This window comes from Oncorhynchus clarkii, chromosome 24 (assembly GCF_045791955.1).
Source record: "Oncorhynchus clarkii lewisi isolate Uvic-CL-2024 chromosome 24, UVic_Ocla_1.0, whole genome shotgun sequence".
NCBI lineage: Eukaryota > Metazoa > Chordata > Actinopteri > Salmoniformes > Salmonidae > Oncorhynchus > Oncorhynchus clarkii.
Genome location: NC_092170.1, coordinates 28242597 through 28263801, shown reverse-complemented (window position 1 = coordinate 28263801; position 21205 = coordinate 28242597). Strand labels below are relative to the sequence as shown.

General features: G+C 47.5%; 1 protein-coding gene across 1 annotated transcript in view; it reads left to right on the top strand.

The window, feature by feature from the left end:
• The window catches only part of LOC139382876 (fatty acid CoA ligase Acsl3-like), a 43758-nt gene that overhangs the window by 9686 nt on the left and 12867 nt on the right, over window positions 1–21205 (top strand). Inside the window, exons 3-8 of the mRNA XM_071127119.1 lie at window positions 1177–1354; window positions 11318–11427; window positions 15661–15799; window positions 17646–17796; window positions 18788–18911; window positions 19027–19098. Coding sequence (XP_070983220.1) covers window positions 1177–1354; window positions 11318–11427; window positions 15661–15799; window positions 17646–17796; window positions 18788–18911; window positions 19027–19098 — 774 coding nt within the window. The remainder of the gene's footprint in view (window positions 1–1176; window positions 1355–11317; window positions 11428–15660; window positions 15800–17645; window positions 17797–18787; window positions 18912–19026; window positions 19099–21205) is intronic.

Genomic DNA, 21205 nt, shown 5'->3' with positions numbered 1-21205 from the left:
TATTCTTCCCTCCTCCACCTCTCCATCTTATAAAACAAACACTGTGAACTATTCTTCCCTCCTCCACCTCTCCATCTTATAAAACAAACACTGTGAACTATTCTTCCCTCCTCCACCTCTCCATCTTATAAAACAAACACTGTGAACTATTCTTCCCTCCTCTACCTCTCCATCTTATAAAACAAACACTGTGAACTATTCTTCCCTCCTCCACCTCTCCATCTTATAAAACAAACACTGTGAACTATTCTTCCCTCCTCCATCTCTCCCATGCATAAAACAAACACTGTGAACTATCCTTCCCTCCTCCATCTCTCCCATGCATAAAACAAACACTGTGAATTATCCATCCCTCCTCCACCTCTCCATCTTATAAAACAAACACTGTGAACTATTCTTCCCTCCTCCACCTCTCCATCTTATAAAACAAACACTGTGAACTATTCTTCCCTCCTCCATCTCTCCCATGCATAAAACAAACACTGTGAACTATCCTTCCTTCCCCCATCTCTCCCATGCATAAAACAAACACTGTGAACTATTCTTCCCTCCTCCATCTCTCCCTCACATAAAACAAACACTGTGAACTATTCTTCCCTCCTCCATCTCTCCCTCGCATAAAACAAACACTGTGAACTATCCTTCCCTCCTCCATCTCTCCCTCGCATAAAACAAACACTGTGAACTATTCTGCCCTCCTGATACCCTCCCATGCGTAAAACAAACACTGTGAACTATTCTTCCCTCCTCCATCTCTCCCTCGCATAAAACAAACACTGTGAACTATTCTTCCCTCCTCCATCTCTCCCTCGCATAAAACAAACACTGTGAACTATCCTTCCCTCCTCCATCTCTCCCACGCATAAAACAAACACTGTGAACTATTCTTCCCTCCTCCATCTCTCCCTCGCATAAAACAAACACTGTGAACTATCCTTCCCTCCTCCATCTCTCCCACGCATAAAACAAACACTGTGAACTATTCTTCCCTCCTCCATCTCTCTCTTTCCAAATCTCTGTTTCTCTGTGTGTCTCTATTATTTTCCATCTCTCTGCTTTCCCCCCTGGTACTTCTCGCTCTTTCTTGTTCTCTCTATTTTTCTCTGTGTCTCTCTGTCTCTCTCTTTCCCTCCCTCCCTCTCTGACATCCTGTGTGCTCTCTGTGCCCCCTTGTAGGTGATCCTTGGGCAGTACCGCTGGCTGTCCTATGCTGAGACCCACAGGGCAGCAGCCTGCTTTGGCGTTGGTCTGGCAGCGCTTGGCCAGAGGGCCCACAACAATATTGCCATCTTCTGTGAGACCAGGGCCGAGTGGGTAATAGCTGCACAGGCCTGCTTCATGCAAAACTTCCCCTGTGAGTGTCCACTTGCACACACCCCAAGTCTGGTTCATGTACAACCTCCCCTGTGAGTACTCTCCATACACAGGCTTGACTGCGTAGTGTGTGTGCGTGTGGGGGGGGGGGGGGGGGTATACATAACATCTGAAACATGTACTCTCTCACTCTCCTCTTATGCATCAGTTCTGGTTTTATAGTGTGAGCAGGGTATACATAACATCTGAAACATGTACTCTCTCGCTCTCCTCTTATGCATCAGTTCTGGTTTTATAGTGTGAGCAGGATATACATAACATCTGAAACATGTCCAGCCCAGCTGAGGAAGAAGATCAGTTTCTCCCTGCTGCTATGCCACTGTTAGAGAAGTGTTCCAATTCTCCCCCTCCTTCTTCCTCCTATCCCCCACCCCCCCCCCCCCCCTTCTTCATTTGGATTTGGCCTGAGGGCTGTGTGTTCCTTCTATCTGATGTCAAAATACGGTTCTCACATAGACCCTTTGGTCCTTGCTTCTGACGCCATAGCCTCAGCCTTCCTCATCTCCCCATAGGCTCTCTATTCATCCATCTCTCAGCCTTCCTCCTCTCTCCATAGGCTCTATTCATCCATCTCTCAGCCTTCCTCCTCTCTCCATAGGCTCTCTATTCATCCATCTCTCAGCCTTCCTCTTCTCTCCATAGGCTCTATTCATCCATCGCTCAGCCTTCCTCCTCTCTCCATAGGCTCTATTCATCCATCTCTCAGCCTTCCTCCTCTCTCCATAGGCTCTCTATTCATCCATCTCTCAGCCTTCCTCCTCTCTCCATAGGCTCTCTATTCATCCATCTCTCAGCCTTCCTCCTCTCTCCATAGGCTCTCTATTCATCCATCTCTCAGCCTTCCTCCTCTCTCCATAGGCTCTCTATTCATCCATCTCTCAGCCTTCCTCCTCTCTCCATAGGCTCTATTCATCGATCGCTCAGCCTTCCTCCTCTCTCCATAGGCTCTATTCATCGATCGCTCAACATTCCTCCTCTCTCCATAGGCTCTATTCATCCATCTCTCAGCCTTCCTCCTCTCTCTAAAAGCTCTCTATTCATCCATCTCTCAGCCTTCCTCTTCTCTCCATAGGCTCTCTATTCATCCATCTCTCAGCCTTCCTCCTCTCTCCATAGGCTCTCTATTCATCCATCTCTCAGCCTTCCTCCTCTCTCCATAGGCTCTCTATTCATCCATCTCTCAGCCTTCCTCCTCTCTCCATAGGCTCTCTATTCATCCATCTCTCAGCCTTCCTCCTCTCTCCATAGGCTCTCTATTCATCCATCTCTCAGCCTTCCTCCTCTCTCCATAGGCTCTATTCATCGATCGCTCAGCCTTCCTCCTCTCTCCATAGGCTCTATTCATCGATCGCTCAACATTCCTCCTCTCTCCATAGGCTCTATTCATCCATCTCTCAGCCTTCCTCCTCTCTCTAAAAGCTCTCTATTCATCCATCTCTCAGCCTTCCTCTTCTCTCCATAGGCTCTCTATTCATCCATCTCTCAGCCTTCCTCCTCTCTCCATAGGCTCTATTCATCCATCTCTCAGCCTTCCTCCTCTCTCCATAGGCTCTCTATTCATCCATCTCTCAGCCTTCCTCCTCTCTCCATAGGCTCTATTCATCCATCGCTCAGCCTTCCTCCTCTCTCCATAGGCTCTCTATTCATCCATCTCTCAAGCCTTTCTCCTCTCTCCATAGGCTCTCTATTCATCCATCGCTCAGCCTTCCTCCTCTCTCCATAGGCTCTCTATTCATCCATCTCTCAAGCCTTTCTCCTCTCTCCATAGGCTCTCTATTCATCCATCGCTCAGCCTTCCTCCTCTCTCCATAGGCTCTCTATTCATCCATCTCTCAAGCCTTTCTCCTCTCTCCATAGGCTCTCTATTCATCCATCTCTCATTCTTCCTCCTCCACCTCTTCTTTCTTCTTTGTTCACTCTGTGTTTGTATTGTCAAGTTGAGTCTGACTCAACCTGATTGGTTGGCCTTGCCAGGAATTTGTTTGTGTTTGTTTCTTGGTTCTAAACCTCAGAAGGGAAAGGATGGTTGCAAAGTATGAGCTATTCAATCACCTCATAATTTTATAAATGTTTTGTAAAAGAAGAGGGGAGAGAGTGTATGTGTGAACGTGACGGGACCTGACAGTGTGTTAGTATCTCACGGCTGGAGGTGTCACACCCTGTGTCCTCACACACACAACAGGAAGTCTCAGCCGTTCATGACGCATGGCAGTGATGTCACTGGCCCTGTTCCATAAGCCCTTTCTCTGTTAGCCTGCCCTGGGTCGGGTGACCTCCCCTCTCTGCCTCCTCCTCTTTTTGTCCTGTCAGAGCAGGGTTATGACTGTGGAATTTGAAAAAAAAAAGTAAACAATTGTCATACTGTAGTAAAAATAAAGATACCTTAATGGAAAATGACTCAAGTAAAAGTGAAAGTCATCCAGTAAAATACTACTCGAGTAAAAGTCTAAAAGTATTTAGTTTTAAATATACTTAAGTATCAAAAGTAAATGTAATTACTAAAACATACTTACAGTGTAACAGATGTCGTCTGGAGATAGAGAGGAGGACCAAGGTGCAGCGTGGTAAGTGTTCATGTCTTTTTAATAAACAAACTGAACACTGGAACAAAACAATAAACGATGTGAACAAAATGAAACAGTACCGTGTGGCCCAAACACTCACACGGAAACAAACACCCACAAACCAAAAGTGAAACCCAGGCTACCTAAGTATGATTCTCAATCAGGGACAACAATTGACAGCTGCCTCTGATTGAGAACCATACTAGGCCAAACTCAAAAACCAACATAGAAAAACCAACATAGACTGCCCACCCCAACTCACACCCTGACCATACTAAAACAAAGGAAAAAACAAAGGAACTAAGGTCAGAACGTGACAGTACCCCCCCCCCCCCCCCCCCCCCAAAGGTGCGGACTCCGGCCGCAAAATCTGAACCTATAGGGGAGGGTCTGGGTGGGCGTCTGTCCGCGGTGGCGGCTCTGGCGCGGGACGTGGACCACACTGCCGCCGACCTCAGACTGGGGACTCTAGCAATGGGTCCCGAATGGACGGGAGATTCCGGTAGCGCCGGACAGGCGGGGGACTCTGGCAGCGCCGGACAGGCGGGAGACTCCGGCAGCGCCGGACAGGCAGGAGACTCCGGCAACGCTGGGCAGGAGGAAGGCTCTGGCAGCGCTGGACAGGCGGGAGCACCTGTAGGGAGGAGACAGAGAGACAGCCTGGTGCAGGGGGCTGCCACCGGATAGACCGGACCGTGAAGGCGCACTGGAGCTCTCGAGCACCGAGCCTGCCCAACACAACCTGGCTGAATGCTCCCCGTAGCCAGGCCAGTGCGGCGAGGTGGAATAGACCGCACTGGGCTGTGCTGGCGAACCGGGGACACCATGTGTAGGGCTGGTGCCATGTACCCCGGCCCGAGGAGACGCACTGGAGACCAGATGCGCTGAGCCGGCTTCATGGCACCTGGCTCTATGCCCAATCTAGCCCGGCCGATATAAGGCGCTGCTATGTACCGCACCGGGCAATGCATGCGCACCGGGGACACCGTGCGCCTCACGGCATAACACAGTGCCTGCCCGGTCCCTCTCTCTCCACGGTAAGCACAGGGAGTTGGCTCAGGTCTCCTACCTGACTTAGCCACACCCCCCCCAATACATTTTTGGGGCTGCCTCTCGGGCTTCCAACCGCGCTGCCGTGCTGCCTCCTCATACCACCGCCTCTCGGCTTTCGCTGCCTCCAGCTCTGCCTTGGGGCGGCGATATTCTCCAGCCTGTGCCCAGGGTACCTTGCCGTCCACAATCTCCTCCCATGTCCAGGAGTCTTGCGCTTTCGGCCGCTGCCCGTTACCACGCTGCTTGGTCCTTTGGTGATGGGTGATTCTGTAACGGCCGTTGTTGGTGGAAGAAGTTGAGGACCAAGGTGCAGCGTGGTATGTGTCCACATTTATTAAAATTAACACGGAAATAACAAAAATAACAAAGGGAAAAGACCGAAGACACTTCTGGCTGGTGCAGACACACAACAGAAAACAATCACCCACGAAACACAATAGAAAACAGGCTCCCTAAATATGGTTCTCAATCAGGGACAACGATTGACAGCTGCTTCTGATTGAGAATCATATCAGGCCAAAGACAGAAATAGCAAATCATAGAAAAACTAACATAGACAACCCACCCAACTCACGCCCTGACCATACTAAAACAAAGACATAACAAAAGAACTAAGGTCAGAACGTGACACAATTTTAATCAATCAAAATGTTGTAGCGGTATTTATTAGAGAGGGGTAAAGAAAGATTTTGTTCGGGCGCCAGGCAGGTATTAACCATGCCAAAAGGTAAATAGTAGAATAGAGAGAGTACCACTACCAGACCCACACACATCAGCAGAAGAGACTGCCTAGAGTGTAGCCTGTTTTCCAGATAGCCAGTGGAGAGAAAAGGGAATACACACCATATAAAACCCACATCACAGCACAGGGGTAACCCCAACAAGAATACCTCATACAATAATAATAATAATAATAATAATGGCAATAATGGCAATTGATCAGCAACTTCATACAAGAAAGAACCCAATCATCAACAGAGGATTTGCAATAATCTGTATTATCTTCCAGTGGAGGAGTGCAAAGGGTATGAATATGGGGGGTGTTCTTAGACACAACAAAGGCCTTAAAATGTCCACAATCTTCTCGGCCACATGTCGTTTGTACACCCCACCTCAATACAGTTCAAATAACAATACACAACTTACAAGCAATCTCACTTTTAACTAAAATGTCCAGCCAAATACTTCTGGCAGGGCAATAATAGTCCAGCTCTAATGAACTTCAATGGGAAGTGCATTTGAAAAAATAGAAAGTCTGTTGCAGGGTCAAGCACTGGAACAATAGCGGGATGAGAAAGAGAGAAAGAGAACAAGAGAGATCTTAGCTGTGGTCTTCAGGCGTGCCGGTGTACTGTCTGACCGTCCGATGATTTGTTGGTTTGTATGTTAAAGCTTCGCAACAATGTTGCTACTAATCCATGCGATCCATAACCGGCGCGGACCCAAACGATAACAACCACGACCTAGAACTGTCACACCGATGGGTGAGTTAAATACTTTATAAACTACACACACTGAATATAAACCAAAATTCTGCAGCATAGCACACAATCAAACTGTCGCACCAACCAAGAGTTCCTCCCCAAAGAGCTGAAAAAGCTGTCTTTATTTCCTACTTCCTTACTGCTGATGCGCTCTTAAAGTGGCAACGCACGGTGAAGGCTCCGTGCAGGATTTCGTCACACTCCTCCCCCCATGAAAAAACAAAGCCTGTAGAAATAGAGAGGATGCAGGCTTTGACAGGTTCATGTTCCTGCTACACAAAACCAGGGAAGTCCTCCTCATCAGAGTCCTCCACGAAGAGGTCCTGCAGGTGTTGCTTTTGCCTGCGATCCAGCTCTTCTGCCGTAGGGTAGCAGGGCTTTAGGTCAACAACATGCACTGTCCTGACATCTTCCCCAGTGTCCTCCAAACAGACCAAGTAGTTCACTGGTCCCAACTGCTGCACTACAAGGTATGGACCTTTCCATCTCGAAGCTAGCTTGGCAGTGAACTTCTTAGATGCCTTTGACATATGATGTGAACGTACCCATACATGAGACTGGGGTGGGAAACACACGTCTCATCTATGTTTGTCATAGTTTCTTAGCTGTCGTTGTTTGGCTTTGGTTTTGCTGGCCTCCACTCTGGCTAGCAAGGTGTGGTGGTGTTGTACGGCATCAAACGCTGGGCAGTCGGGTGAAACATTCAAACTTTGCAAGACTCTGTCCATTGGATCCTTTAGTGGTCTTCCCAGGTGGAGTTCGGCAGGAGTGACCCCAGAAGTCTCCTGCACGGCAGAGTTCAGTGCAAAGCGAAATTCCGGAAGATGCTGATCCCACCTTGTGTGCTGATCCCCCACGAATGAAGCAATCATCCCTTTCAGGGTTCGGTTTACCCTCTCGGTCAGGTTGGTCTGAGGATGGTAGGCTGTGGTCAGCTTGGCAATTACACCCCAGTAGGTACTGAGCTCTTTGTAGATTCCTGATATGAACTGAGGACCTCGGTCAGGGAGGATTTGGTCTGGAATCCCGAATCTGGTAAAGACCTCCCTTCGCAGAATTAGAGCAATGGCTGATGCAGTGGCTTTGCGGAGGAGAAACAACTCCACCCAGTGTGCTTAGTAGTCCACTACCACCAATAAAAATTCATTCCGGGTCCCCCAGCTGGGAGGAAATGGTCCCATGAGGTCAATTCCCAATATTTCATTTGGATGGACACCACGGTATCAACTTCCGGGTATCAACCCACATGCCTGGCCAGGAAACCACCTCTTTTGGTCTTTGATAAGTCTTAAAAACTCCAAGATGGCCACTCATGGGATTAGCATGATAAACTTGGATTATCTGGTCACTTAATGTAGAGGGAATGAAGACGCGGTAATGGGTGCTGTGTATTCCATCTCCTCTTGGAGTTTTTCGATACACTTTATACTGAATTATGCTGAACTTATCATTGAAGCGACTCTTCGAGTCTTCTTCAGACAGACTCTTGTAGATTGCCATGATGGCAGCATCCTTCTGCTGTGCTCTCCATACACTCTCATCATCCAGAGGAAAGGAATCATCCAGACATTTAGCGGTAGTATAAGTGCTGCACAAGGGAGGACAAACATTGGTAGTCTCTGTAATCCGAGAAAGGGCATCTCGGTCAGTCAGTGACAAAGGTGAAGATCTTCGCCTCCAAGTAGTAGCTCCTTTTCTTCAAAGCCCAGACCACAGCGAGGCACTCCCTTTTAGTCGTTGAATAATTCCTCTCGGCTGAATTAAGGGTGTGACTTGCATAAGCAAGAACTTATTTTGTTCCAAGTCCTGTTTGTTGAGCCAAGACTGCTCCAAGTCCTGTTTGACTTGCATATGTGTACACAATGAAATGAGCATTCAGGTTAGGATGTCCAAGCTCTAGAGGAGTAATAAGATTGTTTTTCAGTGCTTAAAATGCACTTTGGCATGCAGGGGTCCATTGGAATTTCACACCTTTCTTCGTAAGGTGGTTGAGGGGTTCGGCGACCTTTGAAAAGTCAGGCACAAACCTGTGGTACCATCCAGCCATACCCAGAAACCACCGAACCGCCTTGAGGGATGTGGGAATTGGGAATTCCTGCACGGCTGCAACTTTGACTGGATCTGCATGGATACCTTCAGCATTAACCATATGACCAAGGAACTTGAATTCTGGCAAACAGAAGCGACACTTCTTCAAGTTCAAGGTCAAACCTGCAGCCTTTAGTCTGTCGAATACGGACTGTATGTCTTGCAGATGATCCGCGACAGAGGAGGAGTAGATTATGATGTCATCCAGGTACACAAAACTATTTCTACCCCTCAGATCTCCCAGGACAGTCTCCATCAACCTTTGGAAGGTTGCTGGAGCATTCTTCAAACCAAAAGGCATGACTTTGAAGGAGTACAAACCAGCAGGTGTGACAAAGACAGTCTTGTCCTGACTAGCAGGATCCATTGCCACCTGCCAATATCCACTGTTCAGATCCAGATTACTAAAGATGGATGCTCCTGCCAGAGATTCCAGTATGTCATTTATGTTTGGTAGAGGGTAGGCATCACTTTCTGTTATGGCATTCGGCTTCCTGTAGTCCACACAGAATCGATATCCACCATATTTCTTAGGAATCAGGACAACCGGAGAAGCCCATCCGGAAAAAGAAGGTTCTACAATTCCATTCTCCAACATGCTTTTGAGCTGTTCATTGAGAATTGCCAGTTTGGCGGGGGACAGCCTGTAGGGATGCTGCTTAATGGGGACATCATGCCGGGTATAGATGTTGTGTTTGAAGACGGTTGTACGGCCGAGTGTAAGAGTACAGACCTTACTGTTCATGTCCAACATCTGGGAGAGCTGCCACCTTTTACCATCCTCAGACCAACCTGACCGAGAGGGTAAACCGAACCATGAAGGGGATGATTGCTTCATTCGTGGGGGATCAGCACACAAGGTGGGATCAGCATCTTCCGGGATTTCGCTTTGCACTAAACTCTGCCGTGCAGGAGACTTCTGGGGTCACTCCTGCCGAACTCCACCTGGGAAGACCACTAAAAGGTCAGATGGACAGAGTCTTGCAATGTTCGAATGTTTCACCTGACTGCCCAGCGTTTGATGCCGTACAACACCACCACACCTTGCTAGCCAGAGTGGAGGCCAGCAAAACCAAAGCCAAACAACGACAGCTGAGAACCTATGACAAACATAGACGAGACGTGTGTTTTCCACCCCAGTCTCGTGTATGGGTACGGTCATATCATCTGTCAAAGGCGTCTAAGAAGTTCACTGCCAAGCTAGCTTCGAGATGGAAAGGTCCATACCTTGTAGTGCAGCAGTTGGGACCAGTGAACTACTTGGTCTGTTTGGAGGACACTGGGGAAGATGTCAGGACAGTGCATGTTGTTGACCTAAAGCCCTGTTACCATACGGCAGAAGAGCTGGATCGCAGGCAAGAGCAACACCTGCAGGACCTCTTCGTGGAGGACTCTAATGATGAGGACTTCCCTGGTTTTGTGTAGCAGGAACATGAACCTGTCAAAGCCTGCATCCTCTCTGTTTCTACAGGCTTTGTTTTTTCATGGGGGGAGGAGTGTGTCGAAATCCTGCACGGAGCCTTCACCGTGCGCTGCCACTTTAAGAGCGCTTCAGCAGTAAGGAAGGAGGAAATAAAGACAGCTCGTTCAGCTCATTGCGGAGGGGCTCTTGGTTGGCGTGACAGTTTGATTGTGTGCTATGCTGCAGAATTTTGGTTTATATTCAGTGTGTGTAGTTTATAAAGTATTTAACTCACCCATCGGTGTGACAGTTCTAGGTCGTGGTTGTTATCGTTTGGGACCACGCCGGTTATGGATCGCATGGATTAGTAGCAACATTGTTGCGAAGCTTTAACATACAAACCAACAAACCATCGGACGGTCAGACAGTACACCGGCACGCCTGAAGACCACAGCTAAGATCTCTCTTGTTCTCTTTCTCTCTTTCTCTTCCCGCTATCATTCCAGTGCTTTACCCTGCAACAGTCTTTCTATTTTTCAAATGCACTTCCCATTATAAACTACACACGCTGAAAATAAACCAAACTTCTGCAGCATAGCACACAATCAAACTGTCACGCCAACCAAGAGTTCCTCCCCAAAGAGCTGAACGAGCTGTCTTTATTTCCTCCTTCCTTACAGCTGATGCACTCTTAAAGTGGCAGCGCACGGTGAAGGCTCCGTGCAGGATTTCGCCACACTGTAATGAGTACTTTTGTGTGTCAGGGAAAATGTATGGAGTAAAAAGTATATTATTTTCTTTAGGAATGTAGTGAAGTAGAAATAAAAGTTGTCAAAAATATAAATAGTTATGTACAGAAAAAAACGACTTAAGTAGAACTTTAAAGTATTTTTACTTGAGTACTTCACACCACTGGTTTGGGGATTGGGGATGCTTGCACATGTACACGTACACACTCACACACACTCATCTCTGCACGTGCCCCTGGTCCCTGTAGTGAGTGATACCCATCTCAACCAGTCAGACATATAGTCATGTAATGTAGCCTGCGCCCAGCCCAGTTCAGTCTGGTTTAGCCCAGTCCCAGGCCACTCACTCACGCCAGTGACAGAGCAAGAGCAGACATGATGCCATTGCTGCAGCGTTACACTAACACAGTGTTACATTACCACAGCCCTGAAGCAAACAGAATATACTAATCACGAGGGCTTTAACATGTGGCCTCACTCCCAAACAGGACCAGAAATACACCCCTTAGATCTAACTCTATCCATACGACATCTTATCATCAGCTGTATTATCTGATGATACCTCATTGGTCTTACCTTACCTTGTGTGTGTGTGTGTTGCAGTGGTCACTCTGTACTCTACCCTGGGGGGTCCGGCCATCACTCATGGTCTGAACGAGACAGAGGTCAGTCACATCATAACCAGCCGAGAGCTACTGGAGACCAGACTCAAGGTGAGAGAACACACACATCTGAAAATGTGTAGATATGATATTAAGAAGTATAGGAAGAAATCAAGAAAGGATAGGAAGAGTGGGAAAGAGGAGTTTATGTGTGGGAGAGAGAGGAGAGGTAAATATGATGCACATTGTGGATCTGGGCTCTGTACTATGCCCACTGTTATCAGTGTGAGATGCAGAGTAGGGCCAGAGATACACAGTCCCACCAGCTGGGTTAGAGACAGACCAACACACTGGGTTTGAGACAGATCAACACACTGGGTTATATACACAGACCGACACACTGGGTTATATACACAGACCGACACACTGGGTTATATACACAGACCGACACACTGGGTTAGAGACAGACCAACACACTGGGTTATATACACAGACCGACACACTGGATTTGAGACAGATCAACACACTGGGTTATATACACAGACCGACACACTGGATTAGAGACAGATCAACACACTGGGTTATATACACAGACCGACACACTGGATTAGAGACAGATCAACACACTGGGTTAGAGACAGACCAACACACTGGGTTAGAGACAGACCAGCACACTGGGTTAGAGACAGACCAACACACTGGGTTAGAGACAGACCGACACACTGGGTTAAAGACACAGACCAACACACTGGGTTAGAGACACATACAAACACACTGGGTTAGAGACACAGACAAACACACTGGGTTAGAGACACAGACCAACACACTGGGTTAGAGACACAGACCAACACACTGGGTTATAGATACAGACCAACACACTGGGTTAGAGACATATCAACACACTGGTTTAGAGACAGACCAGCACACTGGGTTAGAGACAGACCAGCACACTGGGTTATAGACACAGACCAACACACTGGGTTAGAGACAGACCAACACACTGGTTTAGAGACACAGAACAACACAATGGGTTATAGAAAGACCAACACACTGGTCTAGAGACAGACCAACACACTGGGTTAGAGACAGACCAGCACACTGGGTTAGAGACAGACCAACACACTGGGTTAGAGACAGACCGACACACTGGGTTAAAGACACAGACCAACACACTGGGTTAGAGACACATACAAACACACTGGGTTAGAGACATACCAACACACTGGTTTAGAGACAGACCAGCACACTGGGTTAGAGACAGACCAACACACTGGGTTATAGACACAGACCAACACACTGGGTTAGAGACAGACCAACACACTGGTTTAGAGACACAGAACAACACAATGGGTTATAGAAAGACCAACACACTGGTCTAGAGACAGACCAACACACTGGGTTAGAGACACAGACCAACACACTGGGTTAGAGACAGACCAACACACTGGGTTAGAGACACAGACCAACACACTGGTTTAGAGACAGACCAACACACTGGGTTAGAGACACAGACCAACACACTGGTCTAGAGACAGACCAACACACTGGGTTAGAGACACAGACCAACACACTGGGTTATAGAAAGACCAACACACTGGTTTAGAGACAGACCAACACACTGGGTTATATAAAGACCAACATACTGGTCTAGAGACAGACCAACACACTGGGTTAGAGACACAGACCAACACACTGGGTTATAGACACATACTGACACACTGGGTTATAGAAAGACCAACACACTGGTTTAGAGACAGACCAACACACTGGGTTAGAGACGCAGACCAACACAAGGGGTTAAAGACACATACTGACACACTGGGTTATAGCCACAGACCAACACACTGGTTTATAGAAAGACCAACACTCTGGGTTATAGACACAGATCAACACACTGGGTTATAGACACAAACCAACACAATGGGTTAGAGACACATACCAACACAATGGGTTATAGACAACGACCAACACACTGGGTTATAGACAGTGACACACTGGGTTATAGACAAAGACCAACACACTGGATTAAAAAAACACTACCCCGCTGGGTTATAGACACATACCAACACACTGGGTTATAGACACAGACCAACACACTGGGTTATAGACACAGACCAACACACTGGGTTATAGACACAGACCAACACACTGGGTTATAGACACAGACCAACACACTGGGTTATAGACAACGACCAACACACTGGGTCATAGACAGTGACACACTGGGTTATAGACAGTGACACACTGGGTTATAGACAAAGACCAACACACTGGATTAAAAATACACTACCCCGCTGGGTTATAGACACAGACCAACACACTGGGTTAGAGACACAAAACAACACACTGGGTTATAGACAGAACAACACACTGGGTTATAGACACACACCAACACACTGGGTTATAGACACAGACCAACGCACTGGGTTATAGACACTGACCAACACACTGGGTTAGAGACACAAAACAACACACTGGGTTATAGACAGACCAACACACTGGGTTATAGACACATACCAACACACTGGGTTATAGACACAGACCAACACACTGGGTTATAGGCACAGACCAACACACTAGGTTATAGACACAGACCAACACACTGGGTTATAGACACAGACCAACACACTGGGTTATAGACACAGACCAACACACTGGGTTATAGACACAGACCAACACACTGGGTTAGAGACACAGACCAACACACTGGGTTATAGACAAACCAACATTCTGGGTAATAGACAGACCAACACTCTGGGTTATAGACAGACCAACACACCGGGTTAGAGACAGACCAACACTCTGGGTTATAGACAGACTACCACACTGGGTTATAGACAGACCGACATTCTGGGTTAGAGACACAGACCAACACTCTGGGTTATAGACAGACCAACACTCTGGGTTATAGACAGACCAACACTCTGGGTTATAGACGGACCAACACTCTGGGTTATAGACACAGACCAACACACTGGGTTATAGACACAGACCAACACTCTGGGTTATAGACACATACCAACACACTGGGTTATAGACACAGACCAACACACTGGGTTATAGACACAGACCAACACACTGGGTTATAGACAACGACCAACACACTGGGTCATAGACAGTGACACACTGGGTTATAGACAGTGACACACTGGGTTATAGACAAAGACCAACACACTGGATTAAAAAAACACTACCCCGCTGGGTTATAGACACAGACCAACACACTGGGTTAGAGACACAAAACAACACACTGGGTTATAGACAGACCAACACACTGGGTTATAGACACATACCAACACACTGGGTTATAGACACAGACCAACGCACTGGGTTATAGACACAGACCAACACACTGGGTTAGAGACACAAAACAACACACTGGGTTATAGACAGACCAACACACTGGGTTATAGACACATACCAACACACTGGGTTATAGACACAGACCAACACACTGGGTTATAGGCACAGACCAACACACTGGGTTATAGACACAGACCAACACACTGGGTTATAGACACAGACCAACACACTGGGTTATAGACACAGACCAACACACTGAGTTATAGACACAGACCAACACACTGGGTTATAGACACAGACCAACACACTGGGTTAGAGACACAGACCAACACACTGGGTTATAGACAAACCAACATTCTGGGTAATAGACAGACCAACACTCTGGGTTATAGACAGACCAACACACCGGGTTAGAGACAGACCAACACTCTGGGTTATAGACAGACTACCACACTGGGTTATAGACAGACCGACATTCTGGGTTAGAGACACAGACCAACACTCTGGGTTATAGACAGACCAACACTCTGGGTTATAGACAGACCAACACTCTGGGTTATAGACGGACCAACACTCTGGGTTATAGACACAGACCAACACTATGTGGGTTATAGACACAGACCAACACTCTGGGTTATAGACAGACCAACACTCTGGGTTATAGACAGACCAACACTCTGGGTTATAGACAGACTTACAGTCCATTCTCCCTCATGAGGAGAGTGACACTGAATAGACCCAGTAAAGCAAAATGTATCTGTCAAAACATGAAAGAGTTGTCTAAACCTACTGAAGTAGAACGATGTACAAAGTGCTTGTGTTTATTTTGTATGTCCACGAGTACAGAAAGGTCAAGCCTTTGAAAACATACCTGAAAATGAACAGGTAAACAGGACAACTGTTTGTTGCCAGGTGTCAGTCTGCAACCAGAATAAATCAGCCAACCCCTGTCAGTGTGCCTTATCCCTGTCCTGACCAACCATTTGATGGTTACAGTATATCTGTCTTAAAGATCTCTTTGTGTTTCCTGGTTGAGTTTAGTTCATCCTGCTGGAGGTGCCCAGGCTGCAGCACATCATTGTGGTGGATGACACGCCCACCGAGTGGCCTGGTTACCCACGAGGCATCAGTGTCCACAACATGGCCACTGTTCAGGGGCTGCGGACCAAGCCTGAGAATGGTAAACACGTGTGTGTGTGTGTGTGTGTATGTGTGTGTGTGTGTGTGTGTGTGTGTTGCAGTGATCACTCTGCTAAAATAGCCCCCCCCCCCCCCCCCCCCCCCCACATCTCCCCTCCTCATCTCCTCCCTGTATCTCTGGGTCCATGTTCATGTCAGAACAAGGCTCCTCCTCTCCTCCCTGTATCTCTGGGTCCATGTTCATGTCAGAACAAGGCTCCTCCTCTCCTCCCTGTATCTCTGGGTCCATGTTCATGTCAGAACAAGGCTCCTCCTCTCCTCCCTGTATCTCTGGGTCCATGTTCATGTCAGAACAAGGCTCCTCCTCTCCTTCCTGTATCTCTGGGTCCATGTTCATGTCAGAACAAGGCTCCTCCTCTCCTCCCTGTATCTCTGGGTCCATGTTCATGTCAGAACAAGGCTCCTCCTCTCCTCCCTGTATCTCTGGGTCCATGCTCATGTCAGAACAAGGCTCCTCCTCTCCTCCCTGTATCTCTGGGTCCATGTTCATGTCAGAACAAGGCTCCTCCTCTCCTCCCTGTATCTCTGGGTCCATGTTCATGTCAGAACAAGGCTCCTCCTCTCCTCCCTGTATCTCTGGGTCCATGTTCATGTCAGAACAAGGCTCCTCCTCTCGCAGACTCCAAGTCACGTCCCTCTCCTCTCTCTATCTCTCCTCTCCCTTCTTTCTATCTCTGTCTTGCGTGTCTTATGTGTTGGTTGTTTTTTCTGCACCCGCTGGTGACGTCTTGGAAATATTTATACCCCCCACTCCCCCAGCCCTAAAACAACAATTGAAAACACGTCTTAATTTTCCACATGAGGACAACAGAGAAAACTGTTTACTGTTGTTTCTTATATAATCTAGAACAGGGATTATAAAAACAAATCCACTCGTGACCCAAATCATCCTCCAGCAACCCAAATGAAGAAGAATACTGTGTGATTGTAGATGTAATCTTAAAACACACCTCTCACATGCCCAGGGCCCACTTTGGGTCCTGACCCATAGTTTAAGAAACCTACATGATCTAGAATCATCTCAGTCCTTTCCACATTGTCAGAATCCACATTGAATTACATAATATAACTTCCGAGTGGCTTTTTGGCAAGCCTAGACAAGATTAACATGTCTTGGAGAACTTAAGCCCAAACATTTGAAGTGGGCTGTCGGGGAGGAGATGCTTTACTTCAATTGAACAGATGACAGACAGTTAACACAGCCAAAACTCAGAGAAGAGAGAGAGCAGAGGAAGAGAGCCATAGGGAGGGAGAGAGAGGCATGGAGAGAGATAGAGGCAGAGAGCAGAAAGAGAGAGAGAGGTAGATGGTGTTTTTGGCAGTAACACAGCTCTTTGACATACCTTATCTTGAGTGCAAAGAAGCTGAAGGATGTTTACTAAATGGTGCCATTGTGTTTAATGTTTTTCAATGTTTCACCTGACTGATGTTCCTCTTCCTCTTCATTCCATTAGGAATGTTCCATTCTTCTTCTCCTTTAGATATTCATCATTATGTGTGTTTTATTCCACTTCCTCTACCCCAATCTTGTTTAACGACACCCATATCTTCCCAGGACCTTTGCCTACAGACTTCACATCCCAGACTATATATCCTAACATGGACTTAACAAGCCTCCTCCATTTATTGTGCTGACCTGCACCATATCTTCTGATCTCCCATGAACTCCCTTTTCCTACAATATGCTGAATATTTACAAAAACTTGCTTTCATGCCATGCTATTAACTAATTTGTTTCCTCTGTGTGTGTATGTGTGTGTGTGTGTGTGTGTGTGTATGTGTGTGTGTGTGTGTGTGTGTGTGTGTGTGTGTGTGTGTGTGTGTAGTGTGTCAGGGGCGTAAACAGCCCATGCCCTCTGACATCGCTGTCATCATGTACACCAGCGGCTCCACTGGCATACCCAAGGGAGTCATGATCTCCCATAGCAACATCATTGCTGGCATCACTGGCATGGCAGAAAGGATACCCAACCTGGGGTAAGTACCACAAACCTGCCAACCTTATACCCTCCTGGGCTTTACATACCATCACCTTCTTCCAGTACCAAACTACTATCCACATTTCCTAATAAGCAGCATATTCCTGAATCATGGAATACCACTTTGAACAAGTTCTACAGTCCAGGCTGGCTTCCATAGTGTACCTTCTCCAGGAAGATGACATGTTTACATAGCCCTTTTTCAGCTGGAGCTGTCTTAGAGGAAGATCCCATCATGTCCTGACTATGCTCTTTGACTGATCTCAGCTGTCATAGTAGGTCCCATTTCAACGCTGAATTAAAGAAAACACTCAAAGTGATCTTTGAGGACAACTTCGAGGACAACTTCCTGATCGGGGCCTTGGTGTCAGCTGAACACGTGCAGAAGCGTGTGTTTAAGGCTGTGCTTCGTGTTCTTAAAAAAACTCTCACTTTCTCTGGAGAACAGGATTGGGGGAAGAGAGGGAAGCGAGGAAAATGGGAAAAGTAGGATGGGAGAGAGGGGGTCAGATCGTTACCCTCCAGAGAGCAACAGCATGTTGATCTGGAACAGAAGGACATTTACTGCAGTGCTTTGTGTATTTTGTTGTTTAATTGTGTAAACCTTTCTTATGCATATAGTTTTGTCATGCAAGTTTATTGAAAGACGATCGTGTACTGTTGGACTACTGTCTGTCTGTCTGTCTGTCTGTCTGTCTGTCTGTCTGTCTGTCTGTCTGTCTGTCTGTCTGTCTGCCTGCCTGCCTGCCTGTCTGTCTGTCTGTCTGTCTGTCTGCCTGTCTGCCTGCCTGCCTGCCTGCCTGCCTGCCTGCCTGTCTGCCTGCCTGTCTGTCTGTCTGCCTGCCTGCCTGCCTGCCTGCCTGCCTGCCTGCCTGCCTGTCTGTCTGTCTGTCTGTCTGTCTGCCTGCCTGCCTGTCTGTCTGTCTGTCTGTCTGTCTGTCCATATGCTAAAATAATAATAAGGAGTTATTTATATTGTTCTGTGGCAGTGAGAATGACACCTATATCGGGTACCTCCCTCTGGCCCATGTGTTGGAGCTGAGTGCAGAGCTGGTGTGTGTGGCTCACGGCTGCAGGATTGGCTACTCCTCCCCCCAGACACTAGCGGATCAGGTGAGGTGGTCCCCTCTGCTCTGCACATGTTTGGACTGTACATTACTACACACATATATAAAAGGTGAATATATGTGTAGAGTAACTGTATCTTTACTGTATCCTCTCACACCAGTCGACAAAGATTAAAAAAGGCAGCAAAGGAGACACCAGTGTTCTGCAGCCTACTCTAATGGCAGCTGTGCCGGTAAGACACATACAGGACTGGCAGCTGTGCCGGTAAGACACATACAGGACTGGCAGCTGTGCCGGTAAGACACATACAGGACTGGCAGCTGTGCCGGTAAGACACATACAGGACTGGCAGCTGTGCCGGTAAGACACATACAGGACTGGCAGCTGTGCCGGTAAGACACATACAGGACTGGCAGCTGTGCCGGTAAGACACATACAGGACTGTACATTTAACATTGGCAGCTGTGCCGGTAAGACACATACAGGACTGGCAGCTGTGCCGGTAAGACACATACAGGACTGGCAGCTGTGCCGGTAAGACACATACAGGACTATACATTTAACATTGGCAGCTGTGCCGGTAAGACACATACAGGACTGTACATTTAACATTGGCAGCTGTGCCGGTAAGACACATACAGGACTGTACATTTAACATTGGCAGCTGTGCCGGTAAGACACATACAGGACTGGCAGCTGTGCCGGTAAGACACATACAGGACTGTACATTTAACATTGGCAGCTGTGCCGGTAAGACACATACAGGACTGTACATTTAACATTGGCAGCTGTGCCGGTAAGACACATACAGGACTGTACATTTAACATTGGCAGCTGTGCCGGTAAGACACATACAGGACTGTACATTTAACATTGGCAGCTGTGCCGGTAAGACACATACAGGACTGTACATTTAACATTGGCAGCTGTGCCGGTAAGACACATACAGGACTGTACATTTAACATTGGCAGCTGTGCCGGTAAGACACATACAGGACTGGCAGCTGTGCCGGTAAGACACATACAGGACTGTACATTTAACATTGGCAGCTGTGCCGGTAAGACACATACAGGACTATAAATTTAACATTGGCAGCTGTGCCGGTAAGACACATACAGGACTGTACATTTAACATTGGCAGCTGTGCCGGTAAGACACATACAGGACTGGCAGCTGTGCCGGTAAGACACATACAGGACTGGCAGCTGTGCCGGTAAGACACATACAGGACTGGCAGCTGTGCCGGTAAGACACATACAGGACTGTACATTTAACATTGGCAGCTGTGCCGGTAAGACACATACAGGACTGTACATTTAACATTGGCAGCTGTGCCGGTAAGACACATACAGGACTGTACATTTAACATTGGCAGCTGTGCCGGTAAGACACATACAGGACTGGCAGCTGTGCCGGTAAGACACATACAGGACTGTACATTTAACATTGGCAGCTGTGCCGGTAAGACACATACAGGACTGTACATTTAACATTGGCAGCTGTGCCGGTAAGACACATACAGGACTGTACATTTAACATTGGCAGCTGTGCCGGTAAGACACATACAGGACTGTACATTTAACATTGGCAGCTGTGCCGGTAAGACACATACAGGACTGGCAGCTGTGCCGGTAAGACACATACAGGACTGGCAGCTGTGTCGGTAAGACACATACAGGACTGGCAGCTGTGCCGGTAAGACACATACAGGACTGTACATTTAACATTGGCAGCTGTGCCGGTAAGACACATACAGGACTGTACATTTAACATTGGCAGCTGTGCCGGTAAAACACATACAGGACTGTACATTTAACATTGGCAGCTGTGCCGGTAAAACACATACAGGACTGTACATTTAACATTGGCAGCTGTGCCGGTAAGACACATACAGGACTGTAGATTTAACATTGGCAGCTGTGCCGGTAAGACACATACAGGACTGGCAGCTGTGCCGGTAAGACACATACAGGACTGGCAGCTGTGCCGGTAAGACACATACAGGACTATACATTTAACATTGGCAGCTGTGCCGGTAAGACACATACAGGACTGTACATTTAACATTGGCAGCTGTGCCGGTAAGACACATACAGGACTGTACATTTAACATTGGCAGCTGTGCCGGTAAAACACATACAGGACTGTACATTTAACATTGGCAGCTGTGCCGGTAAAACACATACAGGACTGTACATTTAACATTGGCAGCTGTGCCGGTAAGACACATACAGGACTGTAGATTTAACATTGGCAGCTGTGCCGGTAAGACACATACAGGACTGGCAGCTGTGCCGGTAAGACACATACAGGACTGGCAGCTGTGCCGGTAAGACAC